Source organism: Peromyscus eremicus, chromosome 3 (assembly GCF_949786415.1).
Source record: "Peromyscus eremicus chromosome 3, PerEre_H2_v1, whole genome shotgun sequence".
Lineage (NCBI taxonomy): Eukaryota > Metazoa > Chordata > Mammalia > Rodentia > Cricetidae > Peromyscus > Peromyscus eremicus.
Genome location: NC_081418.1, coordinates 71,289,095 through 71,311,883, shown reverse-complemented (window position 1 = coordinate 71,311,883; position 22,789 = coordinate 71,289,095). Strand labels below are relative to the sequence as shown.

At 49.5% G+C, this 22,789-nt stretch overlaps 1 protein-coding gene across 1 annotated transcript in view; it reads right to left on the bottom strand.

The window, feature by feature from the left end:
* Positions 1–340: 340 nt before the first annotated feature.
* Positions 341–22,789, bottom strand: part of Mindy4 (MINDY lysine 48 deubiquitinase 4) — a 108,187-nt gene continuing 85,738 nt past the window's right edge. Inside the window, exons 14-18 of the mRNA XM_059257879.1 lie at positions 21,718–21,781; positions 18,510–18,671; positions 11,521–11,701; positions 10,917–10,989; positions 341–743 (exon numbers count right to left, since the gene is read on the bottom strand). Coding sequence (XP_059113862.1) covers positions 695–743; positions 10,917–10,989; positions 11,521–11,701; positions 18,510–18,671; positions 21,718–21,781 — 529 coding nt within the window. The 3' untranslated portion in view covers positions 341–694. The remainder of the gene's footprint in view (positions 744–10,916; positions 10,990–11,520; positions 11,702–18,509; positions 18,672–21,717; positions 21,782–22,789) is intronic.

Sequence of the window (22,789 nt, the reverse complement as noted above, 5' to 3'; positions counted from 1 at the left end):
GGCAGCTTTCTAGTCCAGCCTCCTGCTAGGCTCACCCCATCCTCATGTGGCCTCATAGGAGAAGCAGGTCTCCCTGGTGTGGGCTCTCTAGGGTTTGGGCTACTCTTGGACAACAGACTACATAGCTTGTATCTTAGACTACGCTGCTCCTGAAGAAAACAGAGAGACCAGGGGACCCGACAAGATCATCCTTGAGACAAAGGGCAGGGCTTGTCCTCAGATCTTGGCTAGGAGATACTTTGCCTACTGGGGGGCCTCCACCTCTCTGTCCCACCTTAGCCACGATGAGAACAGATCTGCGCTCCCCTCACACTAATGAACCACAAAGTCTCGGCCGGGGTCATAGACTTGACTTTTGCTTTATGGAAACTGTAGTAACAAGTGTCCAGAGTCCCCAAGGCCAGCTGCACCAGAGGCCTTGGAGAGGGGGCTGTCCAGGAGGGATGCAGATGAAAGGCAGGGTCTTTGATGGCCCTCTTGTCTTTGGCAGTCACAGCTGTGTCCGGAGGAAACCTCAGCGGTGCACCGGGCCCTACCACAGCCCTTCATAGAAGAAACTGGAACGCTCTGTATGCCTCTGTGGCCATGCAAACTCAGGCAGGAGGGCTCCTCTGAGAGACTTGACCCTAAGACCTGGGGTCCAGGGGTCATCCCAGTGATGAGTGCTGAAGCCAGAGCTTGATGTATCCAAGGGTCACAGGATGGGGTCTGAGCCATTCCAGTTCACGGATGCCCCCTTCCATCTATGAAGAGAGCGACAGGAGAGTGTTAGAGCTGCAGGGGCCCAGGAAGGAGGCCTTGAGGACTCCACCCCGCCCACTAGATTTCCACTTTGCCCAACCTAAACACTCATATGGCATGCAGAGCAGATACCCCAGGACCTGGTAATAATAGGGAAGGCAGAGGTGACAGGCAACTTGTCCATTTGTGTCACAGCTGACTGTGCCTGGTGCTGGCACTACAGCTTTCTAACGATTTATGGCATCCAAGGAAATGGGGACCCAGCTCTTGGACAGCAGTGCCCAACAATGGCCCTTCAGGGGCACCTGTGGAATCAGGGAAACCGAAATTCTGGGATGGCCAAGGTCCAGAAGAGGAGCCAGAAAGGCAGGGAAAGAGGTGCAGAGGAGGCTGGAGAGCTGAAAACAGACCAGGGCATTTCCCTATGTGCCACAAGAGCTACTGAGGTCTGTGAGTTCCACAAGAACAAGACAGGTTTTGAAAACTGATTTGTAAATAAAGCTTAAGGAAAACTAGGTAGGTAAATGGTAGTATCTCAGATCCAATGGGACAGTTATTGTTGGTGAGACCAGGGGATTTCCTAACACCCGATTCTAATCCACAGAGAGTTGATTTTCCCAACAATTAATGGGAATCGCATTTATAGCAGATGGAGAATCTATGCAAATCCACCACTAGAGGTAGTCTGCGTATACACGCAGCCTAAGACAACACAAATTAGAATATGCATGTTGCCAGACAGCACTATAGGACAGTCAGGAGACTGGGGCTTAATGACATGTTCACGGTGTATGAAGTTTATTAGAGAGGGAACCAACATCATGTTTTCAAATCCAGAGGTCAAGTCCAAATCACAACTGCCACAGGCAAGGGAAAATGAGAAGCTGTACTTGTTTTAATTCAGTAACTCTCTGGGAAAGCCAAAGTTCCCAAGATGGGAACCTCAGCAAGAAAGAAAACAGGTTCTCGTAGAGTAACACTGTATGTAGCACTTCCCAACAGAATGACCAGGAGCAGCAGGCCCTATCTATCCACAGAGATATGACTGGAATTTGAAATGTCCCCCACAGGCTCATGGTTTGAATTCTTGGTGGTGCCATTTGGGGAGGCTGTGGAACCTTCAGGAAGTGACGTCACTAGTAGTAAGTCTCTGGAGATGATACCCAACCTCTGGCTCCTGTCAGACTCGGTTTTCTGGTCTACCATGATGTGAACATCCTCCATCACATGGTCTTTCCACTAAAACCAAGCTGCTTTACTATGCATGCCCTCCCCACCCAGATAGGCTGAACCCCAAAAACCATGAACCAAGCAAAATCTCTCTCCTTTAAGTTGTTTCTGTTAGGTACTGTGGTCACAGCACTATGAACACAACTCAAACACACTGGTTTCCCACCCACAGATCAACCATCTGTAAAACAAGAAACAGCAGCAACCAAAACGCACCCTCCACAAGCCAAGAAAATAGCCTGTACTGAACATGTACAGCCTGACTTTCCTTGTTATTATTCTGTAAACAATATAGTATAGTATAACAAGTGTTTCCATATTAGATATTATAAGTATCCAGAGACTAAACTATACAGAAAGATGTGTGGGCCATATGTAAATACTATGCTACTTTATAGAAGAGATTTAAGTATCCTCAGATTTTTATATTCTCAGGTGATCCTGAAACCTCCCCATTTTTAGGGAGTGACAATTGAATGGTTCATCTTGGCCCCAATGTTCCTCACCCTTATTAGCCCATCCTCCAACTCAACTCCCACTTCCTTCCTCCGAGGCTGCTCCTTGTCTTCTCCAGCTCTCTGAACTGCTGCCTCAGTATCTCTAGTTTTTAGGCTGAAAATAACACTGTTCCAGAGGTAGCAGGATTCATACTCACTCTGTCTTCTAACTCACTTTCCTGTAGATTATAAGCAGCTTCTTGGTAGATGTATAAACTGTATTTCCCCTGTTTCATATATTCTGTTTTACATCATCCCATTTCCCATTAAAAAAAAAGAGAGTTCTTGTCATTTGCAGAAAAAAAAAACAACAACAACAAATCTTAGTTGTAATTCTGCGCCTCTTTCTCCCATAGGATGCTCCTCAGTGTGGAAGACAGAAGTTGCACACAGTCAGTCACACAGGAACAATTAACATCACATTCTAGCCCCACCAGGACACAACAGGGATAAGATATACTTCCCAAAGCACTGAGGATGTGAGAAAGTCCTGTGTAAGACAGAACGCTGCCCTAATGTACACCCTAGTCAATGTTCCAGAAAAGCTGGGCATCTGAATGTTTTGTAAAAAAAAACAAAAAACAAAAAAAAACAGTCTAACAACCCACAGCTCCAGAGAAGTTAGCTAATAAGGAGGACCCTAAGAGGGATACATAGATCACCCAGCGAAGGAGAAATAGATGAGATCTACATGAGCAAACTGTGAGTGAGGGGAGGTGATGGAGGGCAAAGGATGGGGGATGAGAACATAAGGGAACGGGAGGGTCGAGCTGGAACAGGGACAGAGTGGGAGAGCAAGGAAAGAGATACTAGGATAAATGAAGATATCATGGGAATAGGGAGAAACAGAGTGCTAGGGAAGTTCCCAGGAATCCACAAGGATGACCCCACCTTAGACGACTAGCAATAGTCGAGAGGGTGCCTGAACTGGCCTACTCCGGTAATCAGATTAGTGAATACCCTAACTGTCATCACAGAACTTTTCTCCAGTGACTGACGGAAGCAGATGCAGAGATCCATAGCCAAAAGTCCAACTGATGAGAGAGAGGAGGGATTCTATGAGCAAGGGACATCGAGATCATGATGGAGAAACGTACAGAGATGACCAGCCGAACTAGTAGAAATGCATTAACTGTGGACCAACAGCTGTGGAGCCCCCATAGTACTGGACTAGGCCCTCTGGATAGGTGATACAGTTGTTTAGTTTGAACTGTTTAGGAGGCCCCCAGGCAGAGGGATCAGGATCCATCCCTGGTGCATGGGCTGGCTTTTTGGAGCCCAGTGTCTATAATGGGACACCTTGAGCGCCTTGGTGCAGGGGGAGGGCTTGGACCTGCCTCAACTGAATGTACCAGGTGCTGCTGACTCCCCATGGGAGACCTTGCCTTGGAGGAGATGGAAATGGGGGTGTGTTGGGGGGAAGACTGGGGGGTAGTAGGAGGGAGGAGAGGGGGATCTGTGGTTGGTATGTAACATGAATAGAACATTTCTTAATAATAAAATTTTTTTAAAAACCCAGTCTATTTAAAAGGCTAGAATAGGTAGGTGGGGAAAACCAGCTTAGGCATAAATATTCATTTGAGGAACTGTCCCCAAAGTTCTGTGTTCTCTTTGGTGTCATTTGGTGGCACCCAGCAATGCTGAAAGACCTCACCTGCTAGGGTCATGCAGCTTTCTGGCAGTCCGTCCCTAACTGCCTGCAGGACAGGCATTTGGTTCTGCTTTGGTCACAGTACTCAGAAACAACTTCAAAAGGAGGTCTTTCAAAACCCAGTGCTGGCAGAATCGCCATATAAGGTCTAGCCTAACCTGTGTTTGGAAACAAATGCCAACAAACTCACATTCAACATTGCCTGCATCCTTCCTAATCATCAGCAGGAGAACCCCAAGGGGCGGTCTCATAATCTACTAGATGTGGGAGACCTGGGTGGCTCAGCAATCTCTCTTGCTCTGGACCACTTCCCAAGCTTCCTGTATGTCAGGTAGAGCCAGGGGACTCTTACCAAGTTTGTTCACTTAGACAGGACACACCCACTTTGATGGAAGGTGTCCACATTGCATCCCACTGTCTGAGTGGTAGTCAGAGCCACTGTACTGGTGGGCAACCTGGCAGAACTTGGAGAAATTGACTGTTACATGAGGAGTCTTCTGTTGGTATGACTTGGGGGTTGGGATCTCACGAGGTCCCAGGGGAGGCAGCACAGGTCTATGAGCAGGGGAAATGGTCCCTGTTCTAACTGGCACACACATGAGCAGGTATGGGTAGAGCAGTGCTGGGCCTACATTCTGAAAGGCAGGCTGATCTACTGCAGATACTGAGTTAGTAGTGATTCAGTGATCTGTAACAATATAACGCTATTTGAAAGTTTTAATTATCTCTTCCTGATCAGCTCTGCAGCTCTGAAAGTACACCATTAATAATCCTTTTATTGTTCTAGTAAGATTTGTATATAAGCAGCAAAGTCTTGGGTACCAAGAACACATCTTAGGGGCCTGAAGTAATGGCTCAGTGGTTGAGAACACTGGCTGCTCTTAACACTGGCTGCTCTTCTGGAGGTCCTGGGTTCAATTTCCAACACTCCCCTGGTGGCTCACAACTTTCTGTAACTGTAACCCCATGGGATCCAATGCCTTCTGGTGTACAGGATGTACATGTAGACAAAACACTCATATACATAAAATAAATAAATGAATCTTAAACAAACAAACAAACAAAAAACCCTGAAACACACATCTTAAATGCAGATTCCCAAACAAACAGTGACAAAAAGGAGACACAATGGAGAGGGGCAGATCCTCCTTCAGCCTGGTCCCCAAGGTCTAGACTGTCATCCTCTTCATACCCACTCAACCCCCAGACTCTACCTTCCCCGTGGGAGGCAAACCTAAGCTCTCCCATGAGCTCCTGACAGACAAAATGGGGTTTGGCTTCAGTGCAGGGTGAGTCACATTCACCCGTCACCGAACATCTGTGTCACACCAGTCACGGAGCCTCGTTGGCACGCTGCTGGGCCTATGGTTGGTTTTGAAGCCATTCACAAGGAAATGATCCCTCCCATTCTGGCCAGGTGCAAAGGCCGCGGAGAGAAGCATTTCGCTATGGTATGAGGAGTCAGCTGTCTGGAGTGCGGGAAGGGCTGAGCAGGACAGTGGGTCTGAATGAAGAAGAGCTGCAGAGAAGTGAGTGGGGGAGACGGAGAGGTGCTCGGAGCTGCAGCGGGAGTCGACGGCCCAGGCTGTCAGCAGCAGTAACTCAGGAGGCAGGCAGACAGTGCACTTCAAAGCACCTCGGCACTGGACAATTCTGGTGTGGGAGCTGTTTTGCACACTATGGGACATTTTGTGCTCTTTTCCCTGACTATAATTGCCGAAAGTGTTTCAAGACTGCCAAATAATCCCAAAGGTGAAAAACCACCCTACCAAGGACCACCAACTTAATAGTTGAGTTTTGAGCTCAAAGCCAATAGCAACCTTACCAGAGAGAGCCATGGCATGCAAATACTCCCTCCCCCAGCCTCAGGGCAATCACGGCAGCACAGTTGGCTCCAGCCTGAACTGAATCAGACCAGTGCCAAACCCGATGGTCTTCACATAGGAAAAGGGCCCACGTGAGGCGGTAGCACAAGGCAGGCAGGCTGGTTTCAATGCTCCAGACTGCGGAAGATACACCCAGGAGTTCTTTTGCTGGCCTTGATCTTCCAGACAGCTTTGCGCACGTTTCTGTCCCTTGTGCCATCCTGAATTACAAGTGGTTCTAGAGCTAGCCCTGCATGCTCCCTGCCACCTGTGGCCATGGCCAGTCCTCCCCTGGCATACCCAACCTTCTCTAGGCTCAGATCCAGGCCCCTTGCAGAAGAGATCTGGCTTGGAGGTGGTTCTCAGCACTTGTGTTAGGCTCAGAAAGGGCTGATATCACCTGTCGCCCAGAGTTCTGAGGTATGGGGATACTCCTCTATCCCAGCTCTCTTCTTATACATCGACTCTAGAGCCCACTGCCTCCCCAGACCCCCACATGGAAATCCAGGTCTTTATTCACTCTTTACACGACTCAGCACACTGTCCTGTACCCACCCTCATGCCTTCTCCCCATCTGATCCCTTTCCTGCCTGCCTTTCCCCACAGGTTCAGAGCCCCCTTATAAAGGTCAGGGAATCTTCTGTGGTTCTACTTTCTCACAGCAGCTCAGGAAAGAGGTAGTGATACCTGACTGACAGATGGACAGAACTGAGTTCAGGAGGACAAACCGTAGGGTGTGACAAGCCAGGGCGGAGGAGGAATATGTGGACAGCAGCATATCACAAGAGTGTGTTTGACACAGACAGTGGGATGCCAGGGAGAGCCCCTGCTGTGGCTAAGGGGCACTGTGAATGGGGAGCCCAGGCACGGGCACCAGCAGGAGGGAAGTGGGGTGCACAGGAGGGCAGGGCATCCCTAAGGAAGGTAGGTGCTCTCCCAGACCTCAGAAACACCGACCCTGGCTGGAACCAATTTCCATCTCTTGTCTGAAGCTCCAAACAGAAACATCTGGGCCCTAGCTCCAGGCCCGGTTATGAGCTCTTTCCTCCCCTCTCTGGCCTGCTGACAGCTGTTTCATTCTTCTCGCACTCCAGTGAGGATGGAAGCCTGGGAGAGGTCAGCGTGTGCTGTTAGAAATGACCCCCAAAGAGTCTGGTTTGGCTGACGTGGTTTCAGAACAGCAGGGGGAGGGGCAAGGGATGGACCCCACATTCCCGACACAGCAAAGGTGACAAGACACTCTGTGGGGCTGAGATGTGCATCATTCAGGAGCAGGGACAGCACAGAGACCTCGCGATGTTTCTAATTAGGATGCTGTTCTCTGAAGGCAAAACCCGGAGTCTGGGCTTGTGCAATGCCTCCGTGACCACACAGCCAGGTGGCAGGAAATCACACTGTCGGCTCGGTCACCGACCACCAGGCTGGGACAGTGAGAGTCTACGCTGCTGGTGACTCAAAGTGACTGTACAACCTATACCTCCCCATCTATTAAAGAAAGGGCTAGATTGAGGGGTGTCTGGGCACCCCTCTGTGGACTAAGCCCATCGCCAGATGGCCAGATATGTGATAGGTCCATCCTGTAGGGTAGGTCACCAGTTCCTGCAGAGCAGCAAGGCTGGACGTAAGGATAAGAGGTCATCTTCCCATGGATTGAATCAGGATTGATTCTCAACTTGACTTCCATTGACTCCCTGAGAGTGGGAAGTGGTTCTTATCCAGCTGTTTCTTCTAAAGACTCAAGACCAGAGCTTCCGTGAGAGTTGGCATGAGAAGGAAGCTGCCCCCGCCCACTAGGTGCTCCAGCTAGCCATTCTTCTCATCCACGGACAGGAGGATTCGGAACATTCAGCTGCATCTCACCATGTATTTGAAATCTGACTCTGGTTTTGGCAGTGACCTGAGCATGAGTGCCATGGCTATGGCACCAGCTGAACTCTAAGGCAGGTCTACAGGCAGCAGGATTCGCCCCCTCACCTCAACCCCATAGCCAAAACCATTCCAGCAGGTCCTCACAGTGACCTCACAGGCCACTTTCCCAAGTTCCTCCTTTGAGCTGCTTGAGAATCTGCAGCAAGAACAAAACACAAAGCCTTTGTAATTCAAGCCCCTTGGACTAGGATTCCTGGCCTGCTGTTTCCCATTACAGTGGCTTGTTATCTGATGAATCGAGGGGACAGGGACCCAACCATTCCACTCTTCACTCACCCACTCAGCCTTCCGGCAATCATTCTGGGAAAAACTCTGGGAAAGAGCTCCCATGGTAACTGGCCAGGTAGACCCACCATGGCAAATGTAACGAGAAAGTAGAGCAGGCCAAAACCTGTTGTTAGGAATAAAGTTCCCTGGCCTCTGGTTATCATTCAGGCTTGGTACCTTCCTTGGTAACTGACTCCCAAAGGCAGGTTCACAAGGCAGATGGACACAGATGGGGCCGGGGAAGGCCCTTACCCATCATTAACCAGCACTTCTGAAAAGTAGTTCTAGGGCCTAGAGTAATAGTGCTTTCTGAGCACCAATGAGGACCAGAGTTCAAATCCCTGCACCAGGTGATAAACCAGGTGCCCCACATATGTCTCTGTCTCCAGCTGCAATGAGAGTATTGCTGGGCCGTGCTAGCCTCTAAACTATCCAAGAAAAATGAGCCCCAAGTTCAACAAGAGACCCTGCCTCAAAGAAATTTGGTGAGGAGAGGATACCTGCTGCCTTCTTCTGGCCTCCATAGTATGCATAGGTATGTATGCACACACACACACACACACACACACACACACACACACACACACACACACGCACTTTAAACACAAATGAAAGAAGGAATATTTTCTGAAGTGGTCCTAGGGCTGTAGCACCAGTAGCAACTAGGAACTGCACTGAAGTTTCACATCCTCAGGCCTCAGCACAGAGGCCCTGGGTGCCCTGGAGGCTCCAGTTCTAACATATTCTGCAAAGGAGCTGATGTCTCAGACAACTTCCCAGTGAGTAATCCAGAATTCACATGGGCTTCCCCTAGGCTTCCTGGGGATGGATGGGGTCTGGGATCCCCAAAGTCCCTAGGCCTGCTGTCCCTAACCCTAGATGCTATACAAATGGTGATATTTCTCTCCATGACAAACACTGGGAAGCACTTCTGACGAGGCCAGAGCTATGCCCAGGACAGGGAGCAGAAGCGAGGGCATGGAAAGCCAGGCACCACTCCCCAACTCAACCTGCTCTCCAGCTCCCCTCACGAGGGGTCACTGGGATAGAATGGGTTAGGCATCGTCCCAAGAGACAAAAGCACCAACAGAAGAGATCCAAGCCCACCCTCGATGACTCTGAACTGAACTCCATGCCAGCCACCTCAGGGCAAGGAGCTATCTAAAGACGGGCCAAAACCCTGAGCCATTCTCAAACAACTAACTGCCCAAGAGGCTGAGCTCCAGAAGGCCAGTCAAGACCGGGGGCTGCCTGGCCAACCAGGAACCATCTACTGTCAAAAAAGGGCAGTGAAGAGATTAAGGGTTATCACTGGCGGGAGGGGTATAAAGAGAAAGTCAAAAGGAGATGTCAAGGAGCATCCCAGTGGTCTGGGAGGAAAGAGGCTGTGCCTAGAGGACAGCTGGGGCCCTTCTCTGTCAGAAAAGTCATCCTGTGGCCTCCTGTACTAGCCTGCACTAAATGCCAAGGCCAATGTCACCTCCTTTCCCCTTCAAAGCCCTTCACTCATCACCTTGAATGAGTGGCCCTTTGTACTTGAAAGGACAGCGACCCACATGTGCCCCTAATCCTCTGATGAAAACAGCCAGCCTATGACCCTACAGGAATGCTGTATCCCTGGGGGGGGGGGGGAGCAGGGAACTGGCACAATGGGGATGTGCCTGTAACCCTCCCATTTCCCCTTCCTGATGCTTCCACAGTGCCAAAACAGTCCCTGCTCTCTTCCTCAGTCCCATTCAAAGGCTTGTCTGCCAGGGGCAGCATGCCTGGACTCCAGGTACGCCATATGTATTTCGGGTGGTCAGACTCTCAGGGCTGGGCTGTGGCTCTGGCCCCAGCCACGTCGAAGTCAGGGAAACAGATTCCTTTTGAGACAGCATCAGTCATGAGTGCCAAGCATGATGACAATGAAAGCTAATGCTAGAAAGTTATCCATGTGGGCTCCAAGCTGCCATTGTCCCCACTTCACAGATGACAAAGTAAGTCAGATAATGAAGTCCAGTGTATCACAGGCAGCCTGCAGCCTTGCTCCAGAACTCGTGCTCAGAACCACTATGACATGCACTGCATCCCTGGAAAAGCAACCACAACCTTGTCTCCCTCCCAAGATGCTCCTCGATGCTTCTCTACCACACACTAAGGTCTCCCAGCCATCACTACAGACTTTGAGAAGAGCTGGCCAAGTAAGCCAGAGGCTTCTACCAGCAATAGCCCACAGGCTCTGCAGAGCACAGCCCCAGCCTAGGGCACAACAAAGTATTTAGGGAAGGAAGGGATAGGCTTTTCCCAACTCTAGCCTGGGCCACAACCTTCCCTGAATGCAGAGTCTGGATGAGGTCTCAAGGACCTACCCAGTGCCTTAGAGACAGGGACATCTCTGCTCAGTGTTCAGACTGGCTATACCACACCAGGGTAGGCAGGTACTGCTGTTGTGGGCAGCCACCCCCCACTACACCATGGCCATCCCATCCCCACCCACCACATCCTGGCTATCCATGTCCTCTTCCAGTTCTATTCCATTCTCTCTCCCTCAGCCCATGGAGACACCAGCTTAAGTGTGTTAGTCCCCATCCCAGTGTCTTATCAGCTGCTTGGTATTACCTGAACACACCCCTCTCCATCAAGCCACCCAGACAAACACCAAGCTGTTTGTCTATCTATAGGTCTAATGTCCCCAGTCAATGCACATCCTAGCCTCAGGGTAAGTTTTACAATGTTAGAGGCAGCCCCACTCACTTGGTTCTGATACAGAGTTCAAGGGGAGGGACAAGGTCACTGCAGCTGTCCTCTGGGCTGGTCTTGGTGGTATCTAGGGAGGAGGGAGAAAAAAGCACTCACATCATCTCAGGATATGCACTCGCCCTCAGTCCAGGACAGGCAACTCCAGGGAGCCAGCCCAACCCTCTGAGTATCATGCTCTCATCTCCCTCTTAACTGGATCTACCCTCCTTCTTGGTCATTGATTCTTACCTAGACAGTGCACTGGCCTCTCACCTCCAGCCTCCACCAAACCCAGGCCCTCCTTTAGTTACCACAATAGGTTTTTTCCTAAAAACACATGTGGTCTCATTATTCTCCTGCTCTAAAACCTCCTGTGACTCCCTACTTCCTTAAAAGCAAATCCAAACCCATCAGCAAAGCTCACAGGGCACTATATGGTCTTAACTTCACCTTCCACCCTTCGAATATCAAGTGCTCAAGGCCCATCCATGGCCCTCTCTTGCAGGATGGCCAGGCTAGCATCACTCTCTGGCCCCCGTGAGTATCCCAAGAAGGCACGTTAAGGCTGGTTCTGGAGCAGCCTGGAGGCTCCCTGAGGAGACCGGTTAGGGTATCTCACCAACAGTCAGCCGAATCTCCTCCTGCTGGTTGGCCAAGCCATCGTAGTAATACAGGTCGAAGAGCCGCTCCGTCTTCCAGTTGGACAGGAGCTCTGGTTGGAGGCTGAAGAGGATGCTGAAGTGGCTCTCACTGCAGACCACCCAGATGGGGAACCTCGGAGTCTTCAGGAAGCAGCCAACCTGAATCGGGAGGGAAAGACCTGACGCGATGTGCTGACCAGCCGAGGCGAGGCTGAATTCCCAGAGATCCAGGGTGTGATGCTGGAAACCCCTCCTGCTGCCCAGACCTTCTAGAGCAGGCCACCTCACAACAAGGATCTCAGGGAATTCACACACAGCATTGGTTCCAGGTGGCAGCCATGCCCCAGCCCACCGTCCTCTTAACCTTCTCTTCTCCTCCAGTCTCGCCCACACCTCACATGCGCGGGGCTCAGCCATGGCCTCCTAACTAACTCTTGCTGCACTGCTCACAGCCACGCAGCTCACCAATCCCTGGGCCTTCCCATTCTTTGTCTTCCCTTAGGAGAGCTGTACCACGCCAACAGCCTGGTCAGTGAGCAGGCATCACTGCCTCCTTCTGGTTCCCGGGGGCAACTGCCCCCTCAACCACAGCACCACAGTCCACCTTTTGCCTTGTGAGGCCACCACATGCACCCCTCCCAAGAGCCTGCCCAATGTGTGAACAATTGAAGGTTGAAAAATGGAGGTCCTCAGGACCTCCACTGACTTCAACTAGAATTGCGCATTGAAGACAGGTAGGCCTGGGAGCCCTGCGAAACCAGGAGGGAAGGGTATGAGTGAGAAGTCCCATGGTGTCGGGTGAACGTCTGAGAAATTCAGGGTGCAGTGGGCTGCTTGGTGAGGGAGCCTGGAGGATGAGGCCAGGGCAGCACAGGAACACAGAGCAAAAAGTCGCTCTGCAAGTCCCCAGCCAGGGACCCTCATAGCTGGCTAAGGATGTGTGGGAACAAACCACAGACCCCTCCAGCACACTGGCACAACGCTTCCTGCAAAGACCTATTCTATTTATGACCCCTTGGGTAGGCCACCTGACACACTCATCTGTAAGTGCCCCAGGTGGCACCTCACCTGCCTGTACTAGTTTATTCAGCTATGTTGAGCTGGTCCCACCTAATCCACAGCCTCCCCCAGAGGAGATATTTGCTGCTCTGTTGTGGATTAAGGAAAGAATGGGAGCTATTTTTTTCCAATGGGGAGAAGGGCATACTTGCTCTAGGGCCCATCACAGAATACTGAGGCAGCTTCCACCTCAGGGGTAATGCTGGAGATACTCGGGACTGAGGGGGTGTGCTCAGAATGTCCTCCGTGAAGGACTCGGCCATTCAAGTGGAGCGCAGGAGGACCATGTTGGCCAAGTGCTAGCTGCTTTCTTATCTAAAATAAAGCTCTTTTTCGGTGCTCAAAAGAGGTGTTCTTGGGAGGCACAGTCCGGGACTGTACTCACTCACAACAGGCAAGGAAAGAACCTCAAGCCAGGCATTGGCAGGCCTGGGCGCCATCAGCTCCTGAATTTTCCAAACGAGGGACAGAGGGCAGCTTGCCATTTATAAACAACAGTTAAAAGATTAAGAGCAAAACACTGCCCAGAGGGCTTATAAATGAGTGTACTCATTCACAAGCCTTTTCCACGAGGAGACATTTTCCAGAGAAACTTCCGTAGGGGTCTTAGGGAGCTGGGTGTGCCATTCCCTTAGAGCAGGCCAGGCTCTCTCCTGGGGGCCATGCTGCACCATCACAATGCATTTATTTGTTTGTTTTTACTGTTCTGAACTTTTAAACTTCTTCTTGGTGTTGAGAAATAAACTCAGGCGATTGTGGTAAACCTGTGCTCTGTCACCGAGCCACACTCCTAGCTAGCTCCTGAGATTTTTATTTTAAATGCCATTCAAATACTATGAGTTTTGTCAATACTGTGTAAGTCAGTAACAATGACCTAATTCTGAACATGCAAATGGGCAACTTTTGAACTGTAAATGTGCTATAGGATGTACTATTTCTCAGGAGAATAGCTTCCAGAGTCAACGTTTTTGAGGTCAAGGATTGTGTCTTAATTTGCTATAGTATGTCAAGTTTCCTTCCGTCAGCTTTTATGCCTTTTGCGTCTCATTCTTGTAGATCTGATTAACAAACTGTGAACTTAATGTAATTTGCATGTCTTGACTGCTAGTGTGATGTGAGTGATTTTTCATGTATTTATTTGCCAAATGACTGATGGACTTCTAGACTTTTATCAAATAAACAACCGATTGCTACAACATTCTCTGGATTTTTGTTGGTTGGGTTTATTTTAGTTGTTGGTTTTGGGGGATAGTTGGTTGTATGTTGTTGTGAGACAGAGTTTCCACATGTAGCCCAGGCTAGCCTTAATATCTACATCCTCCTGAGTGTTAGAATTACAGACATATAGCACAAGCCCAGGTCTCCTGTAACATTTTACATTAAGTGAACTAACCTTTCTCCATTAATTTGAAACCCAGCCATTGTGCCATTGTGTGTATGTGTGTAATTTTATTTCTGGCATTTTTTTTCATTGATCCATTTGTCTATTCCTATGCCTTATGTTTTGATTACTATAATATTTACTGTATCTGTTGGAGGTTGCAAATTTCATTATGTATTTCAAAACTGCCTGGCTGTTCCTGAGCACTTTTCTTTCTTAGATAAACTATTTTAAAAACCCTTTGGGCCGGGTAATGGTGGCACACACACCTTTAGTCCTAGGACTTGGAGGCAGAGGCAGGCAGGTACAACTATGAGTTTGAGGTCAGCCTGGTCTACAGAGTGAGTTCCAGGACAGCCAGGTCTACAAAGAAAAACCCTGTCTCAAAAAAACAAAACAAAACAACTTTGGGATTTTTTTTCCCTCGAAGTGCTGGGGTCTTAATCTAGTATGGTGGTTCTCAACCTTCCTAATGCTGCGACCCTTTAATATAGTTCCTCATTCTGTGGTGATCCCCAACCACAAAATTATTTTCGTTGCTACTTCATAGCTGTAATTTTGCTACTGTTATGAATTTTAATGCAAGAATTTGATATGCTGGATGTCTGATATGCGACCTCCAAAGGGGTCGCAATCCACAGGTTGAGAACCACTGAGCTAGAATCTTGAGCGTGTGAGGCCAGTGCTCTGCACTGAGTTTCATGTCCCAGTCCTATTCGGGACTTTCAATGTTCAGTTTAGGGAAAGCAGTATCTTTACCACATTGAATCTCACTGCCCAGACTTGATATTTTACTCTGTTATTTTAATCTTTTATGTATTTTAGAAATCTTGTATTATCTTGGTTAAGATTGAGAAATCTTGTATTACTTTTATTCCTTGGTATTTTCACATTTTGGATTTTTGAAAAGTATCTTCTTAGGTTTTGCATTCTCTTTATCAAGACTCTTTTTTATTGTGTGTGTGTGTGTGTGTGTGTGTGTGTGTGTGTGTACGTGTGTGTGTGTGTGTGTGTGTGTGTGTATGTTATTCCCAGTCATCTTTCTAAACTTTCAAAATATGATTAATGATTTTTAGTTAACTTATGTTTATTTCTGAATAGGTTACTGCATCCACATATGAAATTTTAGGGATTTTTTGTTGTTGTTGTTGTTTTTCAAGACAGGGTTTCTCTGTGTAGTTTTGGTGCCTGTCCTGGATCTCACTCTGTAGACTAAGCTAGCCTCGAGCTCACAGAGATCCTCCTGGCTCTGCCTCCCAAGTGCTGGGATTAAAGGCGTGTGCTTTAGGGATGTTTTTAAATTTTCTTAAACATGAAGTTATTTTGTATACGTGTGTGGGGACACATGTGCAGTGACATGTATGTGAAAGTCAGAGAACAACTTGAGGGACCCAGTACTTTGCTCCCACCATGTGGGGTCTGGGGATTGAACTCAGGTCACCAGGCCTGGCAGCAAGCCTTTTTACCTACTGAGCCATCCTGCTGTTTCTCAAGGGTGTTAAAATCCGAATCTTAATCTCTCACAGAGGTAGTGAATGGCCCTAGCCAGTATGGATTGCCATATTCAGGCACTTGTTCTCAAGGATCAGCACTTGACCACAAGCAGAATTACCGTCCTGTCTGTAATAGTGACATTCATTTGATGTGATCACACTTTATCCTCGGCAGCCCAACAGTCGATGGGGACGATGGGGAGAAAATGAGGTCGGTGAAGACGGCAGAGAGTCACCAAACGAGTATACCTGTGCTGCACCTCACCACCGTCACCACCATACCACCGTACCATTCTCACATCACCAGGACAGGCAGACGCTGGCCCAATCTGATGCACTACTAACTAGAGTCGTGTGCGATCATCTCAGAAGCGCTGAATGTGAGGAAAATTCCATCCTAAGGCAATAAAATATGATGCTTACATCAAGGAAAGGTCTACGAAGGAACCAGGTGCTCGGCTGGAGGATGACAAGAATGACAGAGGTGACAAAGGCCTCCCTTTAGGAGGTGGGAAGGCAGGGCAGGTGGAGGGGACAGCATACACAGAGGCCCAGAGGAAGGCCTAACCACACAGAGGCAGGTGGAGCTAAGGCCCAGCATCAGCTCTGGGAAGGCCCACAGCTCACGGCAAGTTTGGGATTTTAGCCTCTGCATTAGCTACTTGTGCCCAGGCCACCACAGAAAAAACACTGCAGAATATGTAATTTAAACAACATAAACTTATTTTCTCAAAATTCTGGAGCAGTCTGCAACCGAGGTGTTGTCTGAATTGTTTGCCTGGGCATGTCTCTCTGGCTTCGGCTAACTGGCCCCTCTGTGCCTCACAAGGTCTTCTCCCACTGTGTCTATGTCCTAATCTCTTCTTATGATGACACTGTTGTTTGGATTAGGGCCATCCTGGTGACCTCATTCTAACTTAATCACCTTCTTAAATACCATCACCAGATACAGTCCTGCTCAGAGGTACTGGGGTCAGGACTTCAGACACAAATTTTAGTGAACATAGTGTAACTCACAGTCTGGAAAGTGAAGGGCCCTGGAGGGTTCTGAACACAGAATGGTGTGATTGGAACTATGTTTTAAAGATTATACTGACTTAGTGAAGGGACCAGATGGAAAGCATGTGGTCTCAGGATCAATGATATTAAGATACTGGGTCTTCCTCGTGGCTGTATTAATGCTATCCAGTAAAGGGGGCTGACTAGGCCAAGAACTTGTCTCAGTTTAGACCTGGACTTGAGTTTCCAGCTTCCCTGGGGCTCCTCTGTCCCATGTGACTGATGGAGGGTCCTAGTGCCACAGGGACAGAAGGCAGGAGAGGTGATATCAAAGAGGTGAAGGCTCCTGGCCCCGCTCGGTCTTTAGGGGAAGGAGAGGCCAAGACCCAGCCTGATGACTTCTTGAGAGAAAGAGGAGGTGGCATCTACAATTCCATCCTTAGTGGGCTTGCCATGGTACAACATAGGAAAGTATCCACTCCCCACAGGGGACAATACTCCCCAGCTTCGCCAGCAAAGGGGCCATGCGGGTTCCGGGAATCTATGAGAAAACAGCCATTGGCCCCAAGTTTCTCCAACCGTCACTTCATTCTGAGTTCAGGGTGATCTTGACTGGTTTTCCCATCATTTGCCCTCTACTGACCAAATCACAATGGTTTATTTTTTTCACAGGCAGCCTAGACCATAGGAAGACATCAGGGACCGTGGTTAGCACAGAGTCTATGAAACTGGCCAAGCTCATCCTGTTCAATCCATGGACCGTCAGGCTAGAGACTATTGGAGCCTCCCAAGCTCTCAGTGCTTCCCCTTGGCCACAGGGTCAAATTGCTGCCTTACTCCCGACAGCAACACAACCAGAGAGGAACTGTCCCCTTTCCTCCCCATGCAGTTAGAACCCACACATCTGCATTCCGTGACAGGGGTGTCACTCAGATAGGGGGTCAGAAAGAAGTCCATCACATGGTCCATGAACAAGAGACAGCATATCCTAAATAAGAGGTCACGCAGGAAGGGTGGGACAAAATCCCAGCTCCCTCCCACTCTGCTAAGTCGTTTACCTAGCACTCTGGGGGCCCCGTGCAGCAAGCCCCTGCTTCCTGTGTGTGGCAGTGAGGAAGCCTCAACTAGTGTCTTAGTGTTTGAGTGGTCTCAGCCTTTATGTAAGTCTCCCCTTGACCCTCAGGACAGTGCTCTCCTCAGCCACAGAACTGTGGACCATATGAAGCCACTAAGAGTGAGGTTCTGAGAAGGTCTGAAAGCAGCTGAGGCAGCAGGTCTGATCAAGAGCACCCCTAGCTAGCCCATGGTGCCCTCACAAGTGACCCACCAGCTTCACTTAAGGCCTGGGCCTTTGCAAGCTTTCTTTCCCAGCAAGAAAGGAGGCAGAGGGCCCACAGCCCAGCAAACAGGCCAAAAGAAGCTATGCAGACTGAACTGTGCCCCTCAAAGGACATGTAACCCCGAGTGCTTCTAAATCAGACGTTCTTTGGAACTGGGGTTGCTGTACTTGCCATTGGCTAAGAAGAGGTTATACTGGAGCAGTGTCCCCATAATCCAACTGAGGTCCTCAGAAACAAAAACACAGGGAGCAATCAGCCAAGTGACACCAGAGGTGAGTCACACACATACAGGCACACACACACACACACCACACACACACACACACACACACACACACACACACACCACACACACACACACACACACAACACACACACACACACAACACACACACATGCATGCACGCACGCACAAGCGTGCACCAGATGCAGCCACTCTGATGCACAGTCACATTATGAACCCTCAAGAGTTCTTTTCAGCTATCTTTCCTGAACCCCAGAATCTGCTGTTTGAGCCTGAAGTGTCTGTGGCATTGGCGGCAAAGTCATATTTTTTCTAGTCTGCTCTGTATTCAAGCTTGACCTAAACTCCAGCCAGATTTGGGAACTAGAGACCAGCTTCCCTTCTTCCAAGTCCTTCTATCTCATGGGTCCAGGGAACTAGGCTGCTGGGGTTCCAGAGTGTATATGGGTACCTGGCACACATTGTAGTGTTCAAAGAGCGATAAGAAACCGATGTCGCTGCGTGCCTCAATGCCTCGGAGGAGCGTGATGTTCCCATCGCCTGAGTCTAGCTCCACTATATCATTGAAAACATTGGACACGGCTCTCCCGGTCAGGAGAAGATTGACAAGTTCCTGTTGATGAGAGAAGGGAAGCTGCGTCAGATCTCTAAAATCAGCCTCAGGAGGACGGAGGGGAGGCTGGGAACAAGGGAAAAGGGGTGGAGGAGGAAAGAAACCAGGGAAGGAAAGAAACAGAATGCTGAGTTGAGACAGTAGGGGCCTGATTTTTCCACAGGCTCTGATGGGGGAAATCTGCCAAAAGCTTCCATCAAAGCACCCCAAGGGAACCAGCAACCTATCTGCAAATATTCTTTGAACAAAGGCTACACAGGAGCCTGTCCTAAGTCTCAGTATTGGGGAGACCTTTGTGTAGTTACAACCCAGCACCACGCTCTGGAACAGCTAGAGAGGTCAAGGATGCATCTGTGTGGTTGAAACCTAATGCAGGATATAAGTGGGACTATAAAAATGTGTGCACAGAACTTCTCTGTCCCACACAGACACGCGATCACATAACCAAGCCAGAGCAGCTTTGTTGGAGAGTGACCTCTGGGAGAGTCTTGAAAGACAGTGTTTTTAAAAATAAGCATCTTAATGATTGAAATGACTTTAGATTCAACAGAAGTTGCAAAAATAGTCCACAGAGTTCCTGTGTACCCTTTACCCAGCTTCCCTGCTGATAACATCTCATGGGGCCCAGCACATCTCATAGCCAGGCAGCCAGCCAACCCTGCCCACTGCAGCACCAAGGAGGTGCCCCTTGTCTTACGGGGGTCTCACGGGGATGGTAAGGAAAGCAGGATGGGGCGAGAGCAGAGGCAGAGAGGGCAGCAAGAAGCTGGTATTGAGCTTGCCCCAGACACTAGGTATTCAGTAGCCCTGTGGCTCACGCCACACACCCAAGCAGTCACCAAATGTGTAACCTCAGACCTGGAGCCAGTGTCGAGTGCAGTGCGGCATCTCTGGGGGTCTCCATCTCTGGTACTGCAGTGTATCACCGAGGCTGGACACCCCCACATCCCACCACTGGTTAGGAATAAAGCAACTGGACCTGACAGATGAGAAAGGACTTGTCCTAGCCACATGACCAGAAAGCAACTGAGTGAACTCTTACTCAATCTGCTGAGTACATCTCTGCCACCCTTGCTACCCCGACAGCAACCTGTCTAGACAGACACTCCAGCTGAAAGGTGGTAGCTTCCAAGGACTCTTTGGAGAAGAACTCTGATGAATCCACCCCTAGCATTCAGACAAGCAGTCGCTCTGTGTCACCCTCCCTCAGCAGGGCTGGCATCGCCAGTGAGACAAGCAAGCACACAGCTGTCTCCTAGCCCAGAGGAATGGCCATGCCACCCCGACCCAATCTATGATCTACAGGGCAGAGTTGACAGAAGTGTTTTCCCTTGAATTCTGAAACTGATGTTCTGGGTAGGGTACATAAACCTTCCATTGATACTAACACCCCTGCCCCAGTGACAGTTAGGATTCTATTGATGGCCACCAAGGGGCCCCCATTGGAAGGCGACAGTGAAGGGCCTCATTGTGTTCCTGCAGCGGAAATGATAAAAGAATTCAGAGGAAATAACTGCTCTGGGATACTGTACCTCATGTCCAGAGGCTACCAAGAAAGGTGCAGGGTTTTTTTATTTTTTTGGATTTTGTTTTTAAGCGGAAAGTTTCTCCATCTGGTTTGCAATAAGAATAAAGGCCCCTGCTCTTCCATCTGGGAAGTGTTCAAAACATTCCTCCTAGCAGGAAGTGTTCTTGAGAGAGCAGAAGGACCTCCTGCCCATGTACCTCCTGCCCTTGGTGTGAAAAACCCGAAGTAGCAAAGCTTAGCCACCATCCAGTCCATTGCTACTCCAAGTGCGTGCCACAGACTGTTTCCTCCTGGGGGAGCTTTTAGAAACTCAGCACCCATGGAGATCACAACACTCTGTAATCTCAGCCCTAAAGAGACTGAGACGGGAGGATCTGGAATTCAAGACCAGCCAGGGCTATATAGCAAGACACAGTCTCAAAAGAACTAAAAGAAAATAATGAAGAAATTCCCTAGCCCCAACCCAGCCTGAGTTAGAGCCTGCTTTTCAACATGACCCATAGGGATTGGTGTGCAAATCAAAGCTAAGCAGCCATGGACTGGGGCAAATGCCTCTTCCACATGGGAGGAAAGCGGAGTTCTGGAAGGGGGAAGATGCCTCAGCTCCCTCCATGAGTGTAGCAGAGAACAGGCTTGAATCCAGCCCGGGATGATGCTGGTCCAGCCTCCTCTGCTTCCCAGTTTGATTCTGCCTGCCTAGGCAGCTCCGTTCTCCACCCTCCACAAGAGGAGGCTCCCTTGGAGCAAAGAAAAAACGTACCCAGGAGAGCAAGGCCACCAGGCAGCCAGAAGAGAGGACATTCTCCATGGCCTCCTAGGGAAGGACAGAAGCCAACCCCACACCCCTCTGTGGATGTCTATTATACCACAGACCTCAAACTTGCCCTTGCATGGGACCAAGGTAGCTTTCCAGGGTTAGGCACAGGTGAGTCAAAAATCCCAGAACAACTAGTTAGCTCCCAGCTCATCAGAAGACTGTGAGTTCTGGAACCTGCATACAGAGAGGGTAACACATCAGCATGATCCACATGGCCATTCTCAGAGGCCTTGGTGAGCTAAGAAAGCTGTGCATGGAAGCTCCATGCATACTAGAGAGGACCTTGAGCGGGTGTCTTTAGTGGCATTACCTAACAGGGAGTACAAATGACAAGAGAGGTCAGGGTCTCTCCTGTCCCTAACAGGGCTTTTTTCGAAAAGACGCAGAGGGAAGAGCGGTTGTGAAGGCAGTGCCCTAACCAGTGCATGCGGCTACCCAGGGTTATCAGCCATGCTGGGGCATGTTCTGACAGCCTGGGCTCTGTGCAGTTCAGCATCGAAGTGGATCTGTGGTCCACCTCCTCTACATCCCCATGACTCCAAAAATGTCCTCCCAGGTCTCCAAGGCCGTGAAGGCCAGAAGAGGCGGACCCCTGAAAGCAGCATGGAGGGTGTTTGATGATGAAGAACAGAGAAAGAAACTCAAGAGGAGGACGGGCTACCTGGCTTCCCCTCCCTCTGGGGGCCCCATCGCCTCCTGACCTGTGTGCAGTATCCGTGAGCTCCAATCAGATGGCTGGTGGGGACATCGAAGTCCTGGCGGACACTAGGAAGCACAAAGGGAGAGGCATTAGCATGGCTGTGCCCTACTGGGGAGCCAGGTGCTCTCTCTAGGCCTGGGCTATAGATCCAGGTTTGCTACGGACCTAAGGAACCTAAGCATCCTGCACTGTGACTCTGCAGAGGTGCTACCACAAATGGCCTCCATTTTGGTCGCACCTAAATGTGGTGAGTGAAAGGTAACAGGCCCTTGGGTTGGGAATCCAATGCCCAAAATTCGTACCACAATTACCACTCCTAATGGTGAGGATGGAGTATCTACCACGGGCCTCGGGCAGCCAGTCTGTTCAACAGGAGGCATTAGCTGGAATGAACTCTAATGACCTAATGACTCTGCTGTGGTTCCAATATGGTTTGAGTGCGTCTCTCCAGGGATCGAATGCTAAAATATAACTCCCACTGTGAGGTAGCAAGGGGGTAAAAAGTTGTGTGCACACATGTGTGCTTGTGGAGACCACAGGCTGGCATCAGATAGCCTCCTCTATAACTCTCCACCTTATTGTTTTTAGATTTGTGTCTGTGTGTGTGTACAGGTGTGTATACACGCACACATACACACACATGTACATGCATGCAATGCCACAGCAAATCAGAGGACTACTTTCAACCGACAAGAGTTGGTTTTTCCTCTTCCCTGGGGGCTCCGGGGATTGAACTCAGGTCACTCGGCACGGTGGTAAGCACGCTTTACCACTGAGCCATCTTGACAGCTTATCAAGCTTTTTAAACATTTCCTTTGAGAATTTCACATGCTTAGACAATGAAATATGACATCTAGCCCCCCTTAGCCCTAGCCCCCCCCGCCGATCCCCCAATCACATCCTTACCAACCTCATGCCCTTTTTTGTTATTATGTGGCCTAGGACCGTTTGGCCAGCATACATGCTTCCCTATGAGAACGCCACAGCGTGGCCACTGACCACAAGAGCAGAGAAGGACTTCCTATGTCTGTTGTCATAGATGTGGAAAGACACTCAGGCAGGTGGGCACTGAG